The sequence below is a fragment of the Oncorhynchus mykiss genome, chromosome 25, assembly GCF_057628025.1.
Source record: "Oncorhynchus mykiss isolate SJ-2025 chromosome 25, ASM5762802v1, whole genome shotgun sequence".
In the NCBI taxonomy this organism is placed as follows: Eukaryota; Metazoa; Chordata; class Actinopteri; order Salmoniformes; family Salmonidae; genus Oncorhynchus; species Oncorhynchus mykiss.
In genome coordinates this window covers 40,089,783-40,108,129 of record NC_143046.1, presented here as the reverse complement: position 1 = coordinate 40,108,129, position 18,347 = coordinate 40,089,783, and the positions used below count along the sequence as shown (strand labels likewise).

The window sequence follows — 18,347 nt, the reverse complement described above, 5'->3', positions numbered from 1 at the left end:
AAAATAATCTTCAGGTAGGCATACCTAATTAAAATTGTGGATGGCGTGGCATGGTACCTATTTCAAGGTGATTGACATATTGAGTAGTGGCGGCGTGTGAGTGTGTTTGTGCGTGGGTGCATGTTTGTGCCTGTCTTTGTGTGTGTGTCTTTATGTGAGTGTGAAAGGAAGAGAGAGAGAGAGAGAGAGAGAGAGCAACAGACCCACACAGACACAGACAGAGGAGACAGAGAGAAAAAGGGTGATTGAATTAAAGTGTGTGTGTGTGTGTGTGTGTGCGAGAGAAAGAGCGAGCGAGAGAGACAGAGATACAGAGAGAGGCAGATAGACAAAGAAGAGAGAGAGAGAGAGAGATAGAGAGAGGGGGAGAGAGGGCGATTGAATTAAAGTGAGAGAGAGAGAGAGAGAGAGAGAGCTCTTACCCTGAGGTAGTTGAGGGTGAAGTTGGTGAGCCCCATGCGGGTGATGTTTTTGGAGAGCTGCTCCAAAACCTGGGGGTCTTGTGCCTAAGGGTTGGGGAAGGGGGAGTGGGGAGGGGGGGTAATGAAATTGAGAGAGGCAACATACAGTATTCATTTATATTAGCTACTAATATTAACTTGTTAGCACTCTTTCATATAGTGTAAGTCTTCAGTCTGAAAATGCAGTGTATTAACAAACCAAGAGACAGCTTGGCCTGGCGCATGCTTCCATTTCGAAGCTTATGAAAAATGCATCGTCTCATCTCCAGTTGTATCTTTGTGTGGAGAAAGTCAGGAAGGAAAATATCAAGTCGTTCTGTATTGTCCAAGAGGAGAGAAAGACAGAACTATGCTTTGCTTCTGCTCTAGCATTGGCTAGGTCGCTATTGAACCAACCACTACCATAAAGTTGAGTCTGAGTATGTGGATAAAGGACGATGGAGGAAAAAAAAACATGATAAAAAAAAATGCTTAATCTTAGACTATGATTTGAAATTGGAAATTAAATATCAATGCCAACTAGCCACCTCTAGTATTGTGAGAACCTGTGACTCCAAGAGGTGTCAAATGCTTTTTCAACCATGGTTACCAATAACTACATTGAATACCATTTGAAAAAAATGATCCGTGTCAGAATAGTCTAACCTTGAAGTACCCACAACACTGTGAGACTATGAAATACCCACAACATTTCCATTCCAAAATGTGTGCTTTTACAAGAACTGAATACTCGAGCAAAAAACGGAATGTTTAAAATGTTATAACATAGCCTGTGATGTGTGTGTGTGTGTGTGTGTGTGTGTGCGCTTGCGTGCATGTGTGCGCGCACATGTGTGTATGTACATGTTTGTGTATTGTCTGCGTTTGTGTCTATGTTGGTGTTGTGCATGTCTGTGTGCACGCGCACAAGCACGATTGTGTCTGTCTAAATTCAGTCTTCTCATTTCCAGACCTAGTTCCCTCTACCCTTTTCATTAGTCGAGGCTATGATCAAAAGAGCTAACTCACTTTTATACATCACTCACATGCCTGTGAAATATCAGGCCAGGGCCCACAATACCCTACTCTCCTGGAATTAGTGGGAATACCCACAGGGGCCAATTTAATGGTGTGTGAATTTCATAGGAAGATTTGGCAAAAAGAAGGAGGCTGGCTACACGTGGAAAACTACTTCTTAAATGTACCTGTAGGCCCACACGGCTGAAAAAATAGACTGCTTCTATCAGTCATTGTTGCACACTTCAAGGTAGGCTATGCATTTAGATTACGATAGGTTACATGCATATGGGTAATGTATTTGATGCATACATATTCAAGATACTAGAGTATTGCCACGAGTATGACTGTGCACTACTGAATATAATATAGTATGTCTAACGACAATTTATAAGTTGCTCACTTTACTGGCCTTCCTTCCGTGTGACTATTATGTTGAATACACTTACTGGAATTAAACAGATTATTAATTTGACCTTTTTTTTTTTGTTGCTCAGGCTAGGGCCCTCTTTGATCCAAGCCTTCCTTTGATGTCTGCAAATAAATTGGTTTATGAAATCCCTCCAAATTGGGACACTTTCCAAACTGCTTTGTATGGCTTTTAAATTCATATGCTATGAATAGCATTTAAGTGTCTTGGTGGAGTTGGGGCACTTTAGACCCTGTGGAGCAGGACTCACATTACATTTTGAGGATAGGATACACCTGAATGGGAAATGGGCAGGTGACATATAGTTAGAGGACTCCTCTTTGTATTGTGCCATTATAGCGTCTGTGAGAGCACGGGCAGAGCCATTGAGGCCATCTCCATTTTCAAGTTGTAAATGTTCTTCTTCTTTTGTTTGAAAAAAGCATAAAGCTAATATTGGTGACTTAACCGCCACCTGCATTGCTGGAGTCATGAACCAAATCCTGCGTGTCATTCATTTATTGTGGCCACTATATGGCGGTGATATAGCTTAAAGCCGTTTACAAACCATGCAACCAATTGTCCCCAGGTTCAAATTCACAACTTTGATTCATCTGCTTTCTATGCCCTCATATTTAGCCTCACATTGAAGTGTTTTACCAGTTTCTTTTTTTAGGACAATCAATGGCTACAAGAACACAAAACAATTTGAAATTAACATTTGCATGAATGAGTTTTATTGACAAATGTCAAAGAACAAATCATTATTGCCACGCAAAAAAAGAATGCTGTAAGTCCAGAAATTGTTTGCTCAGTGGGAAATTAATATCCAACTAGTCAGTGACAACTGTGTGGAGTTTGGAATTTGTGACAGCAACTATGTGAGCTTATTTCAGTATTATAGACACTATGTCCTGGGATTTCCTATGATCTTCTATGTAGACGACCCGGACCTTCTAACGACTGTTGTGTGGCTTGTGAGCATCATAGAGCAAAACATTACGTTTGCGTGTTTCGCGAGAGTCAAAGCTTTTCATAGTGGGTTTATAATACTTTGTAGCTCAAACCGTTTTCGAGAGTCACCCTTGTCTCACAAACACATCTCCAGTACAACTGTCCAAACCAAGACGTTTTTACACCAACATTAGCATCCCGCTAACTTTTTGCTGCCTTTCCTTTATATCTGAAAGGTATTGCAGGCGACAAGGCCTGTACTTTTATTTCCTAGTCATTATTGCCATAACGTATTTAAATGTCCCGCCAACCCCTCAGTATAACCGTTACCTTACATCTTACCATCTTTGGCAATTGGCACAAATTAAATCATAGTCTGGTCCAAATGGAAACGTTGCTTGCTCTATTTTGTGGACAAGACATGTCAATCAAACAAGCCGGGCAACTTTCTCTAGACAATGACTTGGTTTGTTGCTAACATTAGTTAGCTGTTTGCTATCTCCAACATTTTGAGTTTAACTGTAGCCACCTTTTTAATTCACCATAGCATGAAAATCCACGCATTATTATAGTACAAATGGTTTTACAAGTATGGTGAGCTGCTAACTGACTGAACGTACTAATTGTGAAGGTGAAGAAATGGAAGCAGTACATTGAAAGCAGCATTTCTGTCGGATTTAGAGCTTGCTCTCTCACATCAGGTTAACACGACAACGATCGCAACAACAGAGTCAAAGTTGAATGTCTCTTGCTCAGTTGTGGCAAGCAATGGCGGTATAAAAGGTGAATGCTGACAAGAATGTGGAAAATATTTGGCTGTCTGAAAGGGGACCATATAAACATTGCCCAATTATTTGTTCCGTCAACATACCGCAAATCCTATGTCAATAAGGTATACTTCAGCCTCCGTCAATCGCACAGGCTAATGGTGGAAGAAATAGACGAATCCAATGCAAAAAAACAGAAGTCTGTAGCAAACACACAATGTTTAAAAGGGGTTAGAAGCACTAAATGATGCCGGCGTGAGTGTGGGACTCAAGAGGTTGAAGAAGACAATGCTCTGATCATTGGCTGATCGCTCCCAACCCATCCTCACCCAGTTGACTACTTTAAAATGTTGGAAGCCCTCAATGGCAATGTCCATGCAAAACTGAGTATATCCATGATGACTTCCTCAACATTCTCTATGGTTCTCACCATTCTCTATTATTCTCTATCATTCTCATAACTCTCTATCATTCTCTACGGTGCGTGGGTGGCACATGTTGATGATGTCAAAGCATAGAGTTGGACATAGGGCACACCTCTGCATCTTGCTATAGCGGCGTCTGTGACAGCATGGCCAGTGCCCTCTATCCAACTCGATGCGTTACATTTGTGTGGGTGCGCAGTCAGCGCATGTTGATGATGTCACACCACTCACGTGCATGGCCAGGATGCTGCGGGGGATGAGTTCTCGGTTCTGCCGGATGGTGAAGTGCCAGGTCTTGATCCTCATGAGGTCGTCAAAGGCAAATTCAAGAATCAGGCGGCCCTCTGTGCATACCTGTCCCAACAACAAAGACGGGGTAACACTTTCTTAGAAGGGCGTATACAGAAGACATGCGTACATTCCTGAGACCAAGCATGACACATTTATGAGTGCTGCAGTATCATTCATAACAACCTTTGTAACAAATGTAGGCCTACTCAGCTTCATTCAATATAGGTTTTCAAGATCACTTAGTACACAGTAGGCTACAGTTGACATCATTCCCCCATACTAATGTACAGTGCATTCAGAAAGTATTCAGACCCCTTCAATTTTTCCACATTTTGTTACGTTAGAGCCTTATTCTAAAATGGATTAAACATTCCCTCATCAATCTACACACAATACCCCGTAATGACAAACTGAAAATGAATTTTACATTTTTTTTTATAGCAAATGTATTACAAATAAAAACAGCAATACCTTATTTACATAAGTAATGCACAGTATTTATTTTACTATCAGACATTTTTAATTTGCTGGCATGCGGACGTCTGTTTATTGGGTGATCTCAACAGGGATCGATTTTTATGAGCAAGAAATTATTTTCATAAAACTCAGCATGTCCTTCAGTTTCAAATTTGTTCAAGTTGTTTGGAATTTGGCAGACTATTATTTACTCTGTCCTTATTCAGCAGGTCTGTCCTTGTTCCTCTCATCCCTCACACTCTCTTGAAGATGACGTTGAGAGGAGTGTGTTTACGGCAGAGACAAAATAAGTTTGGGTCAGAGAGAGTAGCCAATTAAGAGACAGAGAAATAATGAGAGAGGGAGAGTGTGCAAGAGAGAGAGAGAGAGAGCGCAAGTAAAAGAGAGAACGTATGAGTGAGAGACAGGGAAAAAAACACATTCGCCCCTTTAGCCGAATTCAGTGTTGTAGGGGCCCTTGCAGTTCCCGATGTTTCGTTGCTGTGGCAACCGGAGGGAGGGAGAGAGCGGGCAGCAAAAAAAAAAGAAATCAGCTGATTAGTTGGCATGGCAACCGAAAAGATGTAATCCCACCAGACACACTCTAATCAATGCCCCCAGCACAGATGGTCTCTAGAGGATCAACAAGAAAGAGGCTGGCGGGCATACAGGCCTGGTCACGTGGTATCACTCCGCAACCCTGGAAAAAAATGAAAAAGTAGAGAAAAAGGGATTTTTTTTCCCCCTCTGCTATCTCCTACCATTGAATATATGATTTAACCCATTCTGGTAATGTAGTTTAGTCTATGCTACTTGGCTACAATGTGAGGATGTTTCTCTATGCAGTATGTACTGTCTGGATTTTGTAGTCATGAGTTACTCTAGCCATTGAGATGACATTACGGAACTACTTTCTGATAGTTATCAAGTTAGTCATTGGATATCTAACAATGTGGTTGTCTTTAGATCTGTGCAGATTAGACAGAATAAATATTTGAAAATAATCCTAACTGTTTAATGGACAATGGAAAGGGTTTTCGTTCTAGTTTGATTATGATTCCAACTGCTTCTTAGACGAGTGCACTCTGGCCACAGGGCAAAAGTATGAGTTTAACGATACTGGCTACAGATGTTAGTGAAATTCTGTAACGCTTCCATTGGTATTAACACGAAGACCTACGCATGCTAAAATATATTTTTTGGTACATTGTGAAACATTCTATTCGGAAACTCCATGAAGCGTTATCACGGAGTTAAACAGAATATAAAGGGACCCCTAAATGTACAGAAATACATTTTAGTTATAGAACACCTACTCATTCAAGGGTTTTTCTTTATTTTTACTATTTTCTACATTGTAGAACAAATATGGAATCATGTAGTAATAAATCAAAATATACAGTATGTTATATTTGAGATTCTTCAAAATAGCCACCCTTTGCCTTCATGACAGCCTTACACACTCTTGGCATTCTCTCTACCAGATTCACCTGGAATGTTTTTCCAACAGTCTTGAGGGAGTTCCCACATATGCTGAGCACTTGTTGGGTGCTTTTCCTTTACTCTGAGGTCCGACTCATCCCAAACCATCTCAATTTGGTTGAGGTCGGGTGATTGTGGAGGCCAGGTCATCTGATATAGCACTCCATCACTCTCCTTCTTGGTCAAATAGCCCTTAAACAGCCTGGAGGTGTGTTGGGTCATTGTCCTGTTGAAAAACAAATAATAGTCCCACTAACCCCAAACTAGATGGGATGGCGTATCGCTGCAGAATGCTGTGGTAGCCATGCTGGTTAAGTATTCCTTGAATTCTAAATACATCACATACAGTGTCACCAGCAAAGCACCCACATACCATAACACCTCCTCCTCCATGCTTTACATTTGGAAATACACATGCGGAGATCATCTCACAAAGACCCAGCAGTTGGAACCAAAAATCGCCAATTTGGACTCCAGACCAAAGGACACATTTCTACCGGTCTAATGTCCATTGCTCATGTTTCTTGGCCCAAGCTAGTCTGTTCTCCTTATTCGCGTCCTTTAGTAGTAGTTTCTTTGCAGCAATTCGATCATGAAGGCCTGATTCACACAGTCTCCTCTGAACAGTTGATGTTGAGATGTGTTTGTTACTTCAACTCTGTGAAGCAATTATTTGGGCTGCAATTTCTGAGGCTGGTAACCCGAATGAACTTGTAACGATCTTCGTCTTCATCGGATGAGGAGTAGGAAGGATCGGACCAAAACGCAGCGTGGTAAGTGTCCATGACTATTTATTATAACTGACCACGAAAATACAAAATAACAAAGTGAATGTAAGAAATGAAAATCGAAACAGTCCTGAAAGCTGAAAACACAAAACAGGAAACAACTACCCACAAACACCAGGTGGGAAAAGGCTAGCTAAGTATGGTTCTCAATCAGAGACAATGATAGAAAGTTGCCTCTGATTGGGAACCATACCAGGCCAAACACATAGAAAAGAAAACATAGAAAAACAACATAGAATGCCCACCCCAACTCACGCCCCGACCAAACCAAAATAGAGACATAAAAAAGGAACTACGGTCAGGGCGTGACAATCCTCTGCAGCAGAGGTAACTCTGGGTCTTCCATTCTTGTTGCGGTCCTCATTAGAACGAGTTTCATCATAGTGCTTGATTGTTTTTGCAACTGCACTTGAAGAAACTTTTAAAGTTCTTGACATTTTCCATATTGACTGACCTTCATGTCTTAAAGTAATGATGGACTGTCATTTCTCTTATTTGAGCTGTCCATAATACCAAATCTTCTGTATCCCACCCTACTGATTGGCTCAAACGCATGAACATTTAAGAAGGCACACCTGTTAATTGAAATGCATTCCAGGTGCATTCCTCATGAAGCTGGTTGAGAGAATGCCAAGAGTGTGCAAAGCTGTCATCAAGGCAAAGGGTGGCTATTTGAAGAAATATATTTTGATTTATTTAACACTTTTTTTTTTGCTACATGATTCCATATGTGTTATTTCTTAGTTTTGATGTCTTCACTATTACTCTACATTGTAGAAAATAGTAAAAATAAAGAAAAACCCTTGAATGAGTAGGTGTTCTAAAACTTTTCACGGGTAGTGTATATAAACTGTACAGCCAAAATTCAGCCAAAATCTGTCGTAGCAACTACACCATAGTGAAGTTTCTTTATTGGTTGGCTAAAATAGATTGTTATTCAAAATCATTACCAATAAAATGGCTTTACAAAACCTTTACTCTTACAATAGTACACTTCATGGGACTGTATGAAAGGTACAGGCAACTGATGAAAATTGTTGTGAATACAAACAGTGGTCATAAAAAGGTAAGGCCCCTTGGAGAGTCCAAATTGATTTAAGAAGCCTGTAATAAATCTTCTCCACATTTGCTTGGCTAAGGGATCTCAGTCACATATTCTGGGAGGAGAGAGTAAAACAGCATTGCAAGCTTGCTCAAGAGACACCATTCTCTACTGTATAAGGTGCTACATAATAGATTAGGTTCAATATATAAATATTATTTAAATATACACATTCATTATAAATAAGGGTGTAATAGAGCATTAATAATACATTTGTAACATATAGTAACATTATAAAACATCATCATATACATTCATTATGTATTAGTCTGTAATCGGATGGCTTGGGGTTAAACACCCCCAGGGTTAACCCCCCCCCCCCCTTCCTGTAATTCTCACAGAAACCACTTAATGTCACCAAAACATTTCCAACACTTACCCTGGATGCCACTAGTCTTGCTCAACTAAACATGTCATCTGTCTCATCTTAACGTTTTAAGTCACTCCAACGAAACGATTTAGAGGTACATTGATTTAATATTTTGTGCTTTAGAAAAATGTAAATATATAACTTAACGGAGTTACATCTATAAATGTTTTTTATATATATATATATAGAGAGAGATAGTATACTCCAGTAGGGGAGCCTAAAGATAAATAATTCACTTGGATATATATAGGAGGTTTTGCCACAAACATACTCACTTTAAATTGTACTACTTTATTAAAAACTGATGACCATTTTTCTCTCTAACCAAGTGGATTATTTATCTTAGGCTAAAAATGGTCATCCGTTTTTAATAAAGTAGTACAATTTAAAGTGAGTATGTTTGGGGCAAAACCTCCTGGGCAATCAATGCAAGTCAATGGTACCTATATTAGCATTTTCAAATCAAGTCCAAATCATCTATAAGTATCCTCTTTGAGTTACACAATCCATTTTGAGATACAGATGATTGAACTGGAAGGATGAAAATAAAAAGAGGGGTCATACATCAAAATGTCATTATATTGAAGATATTAATAGTGCAATGTGCAATGTCATTTTGATAGTGGGGCAAAACACCACCCTCTCTAAAGTTTCTGTTTTTATTAAATAACAAAAATATATATAATTCTGCCCACTTCGAAAATGTGTTTGCCTATGGATAGCCTGTGTGCACATATCTTACCAAACGTAGCTTTTTGTTGTTGTCAGAAAATAGATATTTCCCTTAAGGGGGGGAATACATTCTGTAGTCAAGTCTTACCCTATTTGTTGTATTTGGCTATAATATACCATTATTACACTGTTATTACATTCTAATTCATCAACCTTGTCAATTCAATTCAAATTGGCTTTTGCTTAAACAGATCACTCAATAAATGAGAATTAAACAGCGAGAGATAGAATCATTGACTGTCCCCACAGGTAGGGATGGCCCACTGGGCTACAGTTACAAGGGCTTTGGTCCCGATGCTACATCCACAGATCTCCCGTCTGGTTTTTCCATCCCCCACAGGAAGTTCTGGCAATTGGGCTACAGTAACAAGGGCTTTGCCCCAATGCTTCATCCACAGAGCCTAGGTATAGTGGGGCCTGCTGAGTGTTGCATCGAGGTTCTGGGATACCATAGGGGTGCAGCGGGGGGTACCATCGTGCAAAAACCGACACCCTCGCCTCACGCGCACACACTTCCACACACGAACACGTACACACACATGTACATGCACACATGCTGGGTTTACACATTCAGATTACTCCCAGCGGGATGGCGGGGGCTTTTCCCTCTGGGATAGGGAAGGAGCCAGGAATGATTTCTCCAGGGATGAGGAATGGGGGGCTGGAGGAAGGAGGGTGGAAGGGTGGAGGTGAGAGAAGAGGGGAACGAGGCAGAGCTCATTGAGATTCAGCGCTCCAGAGCCAGAAGCCTGGATGGGAGCTCCCGGAACGTGCTCTGTTAGTGGAATTTCTTTTAATGAATTAATTTTTCCACTTCCTGATTTTGCTAAAGCTTAAATGGGGCGGTTGAGAGAATATTTTTCATTTACCGTGTTTGTGTGTACTGTTATTGTTCTTCATCTGTTGCAGTTTACATTTTCCTCTCTTCTCATGATACTATGCAAGCTATGGTATACCCCTAACATGGTGACTAGGTTTTATGATAACACTGCATTGTGGGTAATTTTATGGAGGTAAATTGTGTGTGTGCTTCACTGCAGTGTTCATTCATGGAACAAGGAATCCCTGTAGCTATCTTCACTAGCATGAGCCTCACTTTAAATTCAAAAGACAGTCTGCAGAACCAGATTCCAACACAGTTGACCATCTGAATAGTGCTGCTAGATACTTCTTTTAGGAGCCTCACCTACCATACTTTTACTCTCTTCAGCTTTGTGGAAAATAATTTAATAAATGTAAAAAACTGTCATGGATACGAACTTGAAACAAATCATTTCAATTTGATAGTAAATTAAATAAAATCTCATAAGATCTTGGTGTTTTGGTAAGTCACAATGATAGACTTGCATTTATTGCTGGGGTTACGATCTTACCTTTGTAAACATTGGTTTACCGTGCTGAGTGACCATGGTACACTGATCACAGTCCACAGTGATGCAGGAGTTGTGGAAGGACTCCTTGGAGTGCTTGAGGATGTAGTACAGGTCAGTGACGCCGCCCTCAAACACTGTGCTGAAGTAGCGCGGGATGAGCGTTCGTCCGATAGCTGAGAAAAAAGGGGGTAAAAAGTAGTGAAGGGTGAGTGTATGTCCAATTTAAAACAGGGAAAACAGAGTAAAAATACATAATTCAGTCATTAAACTTCTTAGGGATCAAATCCCGTTACCGGGATTGATTTGACAACATCCGGTGAAATCACAGGTGCAATACACCAAAATAAAGCTTTACTTCTTGTTAATCCAGCCACCATGTCAGATTTCAAAAAGGCTTTACGGCGAAAGCAAACCATGCTATTATCTGAGGATAGCACCCCATCAAACAAACACAGACAATCAATCATATTTCATCCCGCCAGGCGCGACACAAAACTCAGAAATAACGATATAATTAATGCCTTACCAATTTCTAAAGACTGTTGACATCCAGTGGAAGCGATAGGAACTGCAACCAAGTGCCTTAGAAATCTAGATCCTCATAGAAAACCCATTGAAAAGAGAGTGACCTCAAAAATGTATTTTTCCTGGATAGTTTGTCCTCTGGGTTTCGCCTGGCAAATAAGTTCTGTTATACTCACAGACATAATTTTAACAGTTTTAGAAACTTTAGAGTGTTTTCTATCGAAATCGACAAATTATATGCATATCCTAGCTTCTGGGCCTGAGTAACAGGCAGTTTACTTTGGGCAAGCTTTTCATCCGGATGTGAAAATACCGCCCCCTAGCCCGAAGAGGTAATTAATTCATTTGTAGACTCAAGTTTTTACCAAACTAGCCTTTATAGGCTAGTTATGGTCTATTATAATGTGTAGGTATGTGAAGGTACCTGACAAAGACCTACAGTATAGATGGATAGAAGGTTTTACACCATGTATGCTACCCAATTTTAGCCATTACTGATTGGCTTTTCTTTGCTTAATGTGAAGTATCCACACAGTAGAAAGCAAACCATTTGTTTTGCAAAATACAGGCTCCTTCACTTGTTTGCCGGTTTAGTGAGGGAATTATTCCAAGCAAGCAAAGTAACGCTAAAAGTACTCAAAGCGGAGGAAAGGCGCGGATTTAGTGTTTGACAAAATCAAGAGAGTGAGAGAGAGAGAGAGAGAGTAGGGGAGGGGAAAGTATGCCAGTGTCTTTTGCCCTCAGGCTTTCTTGTTCTTTCTCCTCTTCCCTCTATTCTCTTTCAGCTTGATCTCTGTTTAAATTAATATAACGAATGATACAAAAGGATCATGCTTTAGGATACACTGTGTGACATTATGCAAAACAGAAAAGATATCTCTTCATCACATTATCGGCTTATGTCGGGGTAGTGTATTTGTAACAAGGGAAGGAGACACTATCAAATCAAATCAAATGGTATTAGTCATATGCGCCGAATAAAACAGGTGTAGACCTTACAGTGAAATGCGTACTTACAAGCCCTTAACCAACAATGCAGTTTAAAAAAATACGAATGAGAATAAGAAATAAAAGTAACAAGTAGTTAAAGAGCAGCAGTAAAATAACAATAGCGAGACTACATACAGGGGGGTACTGGTACAGAGTCAATGTGCAGGGGCACCGGTTAGCTGAAGTAATTGAGGTAATATGTACATGTAAGTAGAGTTATTAAAGTGACTATGAATAGATAATTACAGAGAGTAGGAGCAGCTTAAAACCGGAGCAATGCAAATAGTCTGGGTTGCCATTTGATTAGATGTTCAAGAGTCTTATGCCGTGCGGTAGCAGAAAGAACAGTCTATGACTAGGGTGGCTGGAGTCTTTGACAATTGTTAGGGCCTTCCTCTGACACTGCCTGGTATTGAGGTCCTGGATGGCAGGAAGCTTGGCCCCTGTGATGTACTGGGCCGTACGCACTACCCTCTGAAGTGCCTTGTGGTCGGATGCTGAGCGGTTGCCATTCCAGGCAACCAGGATGCTCTCGATGGTGCAGCTGTAGAACCCTTTGAGGATCTGAGAACCCATGCCAAACCCATTCCTGAGGGGGAATAGCTTTTGTCGTGCCCTATTCACGACTGTCTTGGTGTGCTTGGACCATGTTAGTTTGTTTGTGATGTGGACACCAAGGAACTTGAAGCTCTCAACCTGCTCCACTACAGCCCGTCGATGACAATGGGGGCATGCTCGGTCCTCCTTTTCCTGTAGTCCACAATCATCTCCTTTGTCTTGATCATGTTGAGGGAGAGGTTGTTGTCCTGGCACCACATGACCAGATCTCTGACCTCCACCCTATAGGCAGTCTTGTCGTTGTCGGTGATCAGGCCTACCACTGTTGTGTCATCAGGAAACTTAATGATGGTGTTGGAGTCGTGCCTGGCCGTGCAGTCATGAGTCAACAGGGAGTACAGGAGGGGGCCCCTGTGCTGAGGATCAGCGTTGCCGATGTGTTACATACCCTTACCACCTGGGGGAGGTCCACCCGTCAGGAACTCCAGGATCCAGTTGCAGAGGGAGGTGTTTAGTCCCGGGTCCTTAGCTTATTGATGAGCTTTGAGGGCACTATTGTGTTGACCGCTGAGCTGCAGTCAATGAATAGCATTCTCACATAGGTGTTCCTTTTGTCCAGGTGGGAAAGGGCAGTGTGGAGTGCAATAGATATTGCATCATCTGTGGATCTGTGGATCTGGCGGTATGCAAATTGGAGTGGGTCTAGGGTTTCTGGGATAATGGTTTTGATGTGAACCATGACCAGCTTTTCAAAGCACTTCATGGCTACAGACGTGAGTGCTATGGGTCAGTAGTTATTTAGGCAGCTTAGTGTTCTTGGGCACAGGGACAATGGTGGTCTGCTTAAAACATGTTGCTATTACAGGGAGAGGTTGAAAATGTCAGTGAAGACACTTGCCAGTTGGTCAGCGCATGCTCGCTTGACATGTCCTGGTAATCCGCCTGGCCCTGCGGCCTTGTGAATGTTGATCTGTTTAAAGGTCTTACTCACATCGGCTGCGGAGAGTGTGACCATACCGTCGTCCGGAACAGCTGGTGCTTCATGCATGTTTCAGTGTTATTTGCCTCGAAGCGAGCATAGAAGTGGTTTACCTCGTCTGGTAGGCTCTTGTCACTGGGCAGCTCTTGGCTGTGCTTCCCTTTGTAGTCTGTAATGGTTTGCAAGCCCTGCCATATCCGACGAGTGTCGGAGCCGGTGTAGTATGATTCGATCTTAGTCCTGTATTGATGCTTTGCCTGTTTGATGGTTCGCCGGAGGGCATAGCAGGATTTCTTGCAAGCTTCCGGGTTAGAGTCCCGCTCCTTGAAAGCGGCAGCTCTAGCCTTTAGCACAGTGCGGATGTTGCCTGTAATTATTTAACCAGGCAAGTCAGTTAAGAACACATTTTTATTCCCAATGACAGCCTACCAGGGAACAGTGGGTTAACTGCCTTGTTCAGGGGCAGAATGACAGATGTTTACCTTGTCAGGGATTCGATCGAGCAACCTTTTGGTTACTGGCCTAACACTCTAACCACTCGGCTACCTGCCACCCCAAACATTCTGATAGAAATTTGGTAAAACAGGTTTAAGATTCCCTGCATTAAAGTTCCCGGCCACTAGGAGCGCCACTTCTGGATGAGCGTTTTCCTGTTTGCTTATGGTGTAATAAGGCTCATTGAGTGCGGTCGTAGTGCCAGCATCGGTCTGTGGTGGTATGTAGACAGCTACGAAAAATACAGATGAAAACTCTCTAGGTAGGTAGTGTGGTATACAGCTTGTCATGAGATACTCTACCTCAGGCGAGCAAAACCTTGAGACTTCCTTAGATGTCGTGCACCAGCTGTTGTTTACATAGATGCATAGTCCGCTCCCCCTTTTCTTACCAGACGCCACTGTTCTATCCTGCCGATACAGCGTACAACCAGCCAGCTGTATGTTGATAATGTCGTCGTTCAGCCACGCCCCGTGAAGCATAAGATATTACAGTTATTAATGTCCCATTGGTAGTTCAATCTTGCTCGTAGGTCATCGATTCTATTTTCCAGTGATTGCACGTTAGCTAGAAGAATGGAAGGCAAGGGGGGTTTATCTGATCGCCTACTAATTCTCAGAAGGCAGCCTGACCTTCGTCCTCTTTTTCTCCATCGTCTCTTCACGCAAATGACAGGGATTTGGGTCTGTTCCCAGGAAAGCAGTATGTCTTTCACGTCGGGTACGTCGGACTCATTAAAGGAAAAAAAGCTTCTGCCAGTTCGTGGTGAGTAATCGCTGTTTTGATGTCCAGAAGTTATTTTCAGTCATAAGAGACGGTAGCAGCAAGTGGTTAGAGCGTTGGACTCGTAACCAAAAGGTTGCAAGTTCAAATCCTGAGCTGACAAGGTACAAATCTGTCGTTCTGGCCCTGAACAGGCAGTTAACCCACTGTTCCCAGGCCATCATTGAAAACAAGAATTTGTTCTTAACTGACTTGCCTAGTTAAATAAAGGTAAAATAAAATGTTAAAAAATAAGTTACAAACAAACGCAGAAAAACAAACATAAAATAAAAACACAGTCCGTTAGGAGCAGGTAAAACATCAGCCATCTTCTCTGGCGCCATCAGCCATCTAGTCCTGTTAGAAGAACAGGTTTGTGAGCCCCAGGATCAGCTCTCTCTCCTCTCTCCAATATATCTACAATACCGTGTGAACTGAATTCTTGTTTGGGTTCCGAAGCAGCCGTGGATTGGAAAAACAAAAAAAGACTGTCAAAAAATAAGAACAATTTCCGCTTTGTGTTTTGAATCAAAAGAAGCCACGCACATTGGAACCCCCCCCCATCCTGCTCTCTCTCCCTCTGAAACAAGCTACATTATCCAGCAAGACTCCTGATTCCGAGCAGAAATAATACATTTTAGAGGCAACACACTGTTGGGTGGAATTATGTGCCACTGTTCCCCCGAGGGAGCAAAGCTAGGGAAATAAAACTTCATTTAGAAATGTCCCCCAAAGACAGTAGTGGCTGTGGCTCCCGAGGTTATGACTGCAGAGAGAGAGAGAGAGAGAGAGAGAGAGAGAGAGAGAGAGAGAGAGAGAGAGAGAGAGAGAGATAGCTGGTCCTGGGGCTCACTCTCTACTACACTGAAGCCTCAGGACCAGAACATCCAGTCAATCAGAATGAACCAAATTACCAACTATTTGACCAAGTTTACTGATCAAAATCTTAGAAAAACCCTTGACAAAGTACGGGCTCAATGAGCACAGCCTTGCATTGAGAAGGGTAGACACAGGAAAGCCTGGCTCCCTGTAGAAGAAAGGCTGTGCAACCACCGCACCACAGCAGAACCTGAGACAGAGCTGACTGACAAAATGTTTAAAAAAAAATAAATAATTGACAGTGTAATTTTCCCAAATTTTAAACCCTTAATCAAGGTTTCAAAGACCTCTCTGATGAGAATAGGCTACCCGTTCTGTTGGGGGAGGATGCAGAGAGCTGTGGGTTGGCAGCGCACTACATTGTTGCCTGCCATAAAATGAGGGACAGTGTCTGACAGACCAATCAACCTGCACATGTCCTCTATGCCAACTGTTATTGTTCAATATATGGTTATTTTGACCCTTGATTGTTGTTGTTACTGTTGTCCCGTTGACAATACGGATTATTATTATTTTAATTATGTTAATATTATAAATGTATCACTTAATCTCCAAAGCACGCTTTGACAATATGTACATTGTTATGTCATGCCAATAAAGCAAATTGAATTGAATTGAGAGAGAGAGAGAGAGAGAGAGAGAGAGAGAGAGAGACAGAGAGAGAGAGAGAGAGAGAGAGAGAGAGAGAGAGAGGGAGAGAGGGAGAGAACGAGAGAGCCCGTGACGGGCATGTTTTTTCAAATTCGATAAAGTCGGGCATGACTAAATAAACACATAAAAAAGGGTGAGCAGTGGAGGGAGGGAGAGAGAGAGAGGTAAAAGAGAGAGATACACAGATATGCTTCTCGCACACCTGACCAACCCATAAGCTTCAGTGGAAGCCTCGCATGAGGAGACTCAGCCAAAAACATATCCCACAAAATAACACTGCACACCCCACCTAAAACACACTGATAGAGTGGGTAATGGCAGGCATGGTAAATATTGGACCATTTCAAGCTCCATAGTCCAGTGTTTCCCCTACATTATTTTCTAGGTGGGGTGCAAAGAGATCCAAAGCATATTGGGGTATTGTGGGGTGGCGGGTGGCAACAGAGCTAGGATGTACACTCTTAGACAAAAAAAAAGGTGCTATCTAGAACCTAAAAGGGTTATTTAGCTGTCCCTATAGGAGAAACCTTTGAATAACCCTTTTTGGTTCCAGGTAGAACCATTTTTCAGGTAGAACCCTTTCCACAGATGGTTATCCTATGGAACCAAAAAGGGTTATCCTATGGGGACAGCCAAACAACCCTTTTGGAACCCTTTTTTTTAAGAGTGTATGTGTGTCTATGTGTCTATGTGTCTGTGTGTCTGTGTGTGTGTGTGTGCGCGTGTGTGTGTGTGTGTGTGTGTCTGTGTCTGTGTGTGTCTGTGTCTGTGTGTGTCTGTGTCTGTGTGTGTGTGTGTGTGTGTCTGTGTGTGTCTGTGTGTGTGTGTGTGTGTGTGTGTGTGTGTGTGTGTGTGTGTGTGTGTGTGTGTGTGTGTGTGTGTGTGTGTGTGTGTGTGTGTGTATGTGTCTGTGTGTGTGTGTGTGTGTGTGTGTGTGTGTGTGTGTGTGTGTGTGCGCGTAGGTGCATACGTATTGCTTTTTTGTTACTATTAAAAAGTAATGGGTCAGGGACGTGATGAGTCTTAACGAGCCCCAAGGTTGTTCAAATGATTTCCACTTACAATTAACACCACTAGAGTAACAGAAACCTCAAGCTCACAAACAAACATGAATTTGTTTTGAAAATGTCTATCCTTCCCCCTTTCCCCTCACTCTCCCTCCCTCTCTCTCCCTCTCATTCTCTCTCTATCATTCTCTCTCATCTCTCTCTCGTCCCCATCTCTTTTTTTTTTACCACCAAGTTGATTGGCCCATCTTCAGACGCGGGCACTCGAGAGATAGGATTAACCGCCACTTGTTTGGGTGAACACGACGCGCAACATATGCCTCTCAAGTAATGTGTACCCAAACATGCAATTTACAAACAATTAACGCTGTGTTAATTAACCACATTAATTCATGCCACTTTGTGGAATTGTTCCCCTTGCGAGTCCCTAGGACCGCTGCCAGCAGCCCGAGCCAAAAAGACGTGTGAGAAACAGTTTGGGCTCCGAGCAGAACGGGGGGTTTCTCGAGGAAAGGGGCCGCTGTCTGCCTTTCCACTAGTTTTCTAGTGAGTGAGTGCACACACACACACACACGCACAAGTATGCATATAAGTGTGGATGTGTGTGTGTGTGTGTGGGGGAGGGGTTGGGGTTGAGGGTGTGCGTGTGTGGTGGGGGAGGGGGGGATGAGGGTGTGCTGTATGTGTGTGTGTATCTTTGGGTGTGTTGTGTGTCTGTGGGTGTATGATGGTGAGAGGGATGTGTGGAAGGTTGTGAGAGGGATGGTGGTTAGAGGAAAGGAGAAAGGCAATATCCACTGTGCAACATATAACGAGGCACAGAGGGACTGTAGTAGGAGCATGCTCTATGCCCAGGAATTCATATCGACACACACTCAATGTACACCCACCCACA

The 18,347-nt window shown here is 42.3% G+C and overlaps 1 protein-coding gene across 7 annotated transcripts in view; it reads right to left on the bottom strand.

Annotated features, from left to right (window-relative positions):
• The window catches only part of LOC110505141 (LIM domain-binding protein 2), an 83,644-nt gene that overhangs the window by 19,108 nt on the left and 46,189 nt on the right, over positions 1 to 18,347 (bottom strand). For all 7 annotated transcript variants that reach the window (XM_036969922.2, XM_036969923.2, XM_090219825.1 and 4 more), the window contains exons 3-5: positions 10,607 to 10,779; positions 4,244 to 4,366; positions 423 to 506 (exon numbers count right to left, since the gene is read on the bottom strand). In XM_036969922.2, the coding sequence (XP_036825817.1) occupies positions 423 to 506; positions 4,244 to 4,366; positions 10,607 to 10,779 (380 nt within the window). The remainder of the gene's footprint in view (positions 1 to 422; positions 507 to 4,243; positions 4,367 to 10,606; positions 10,780 to 18,347) is intronic.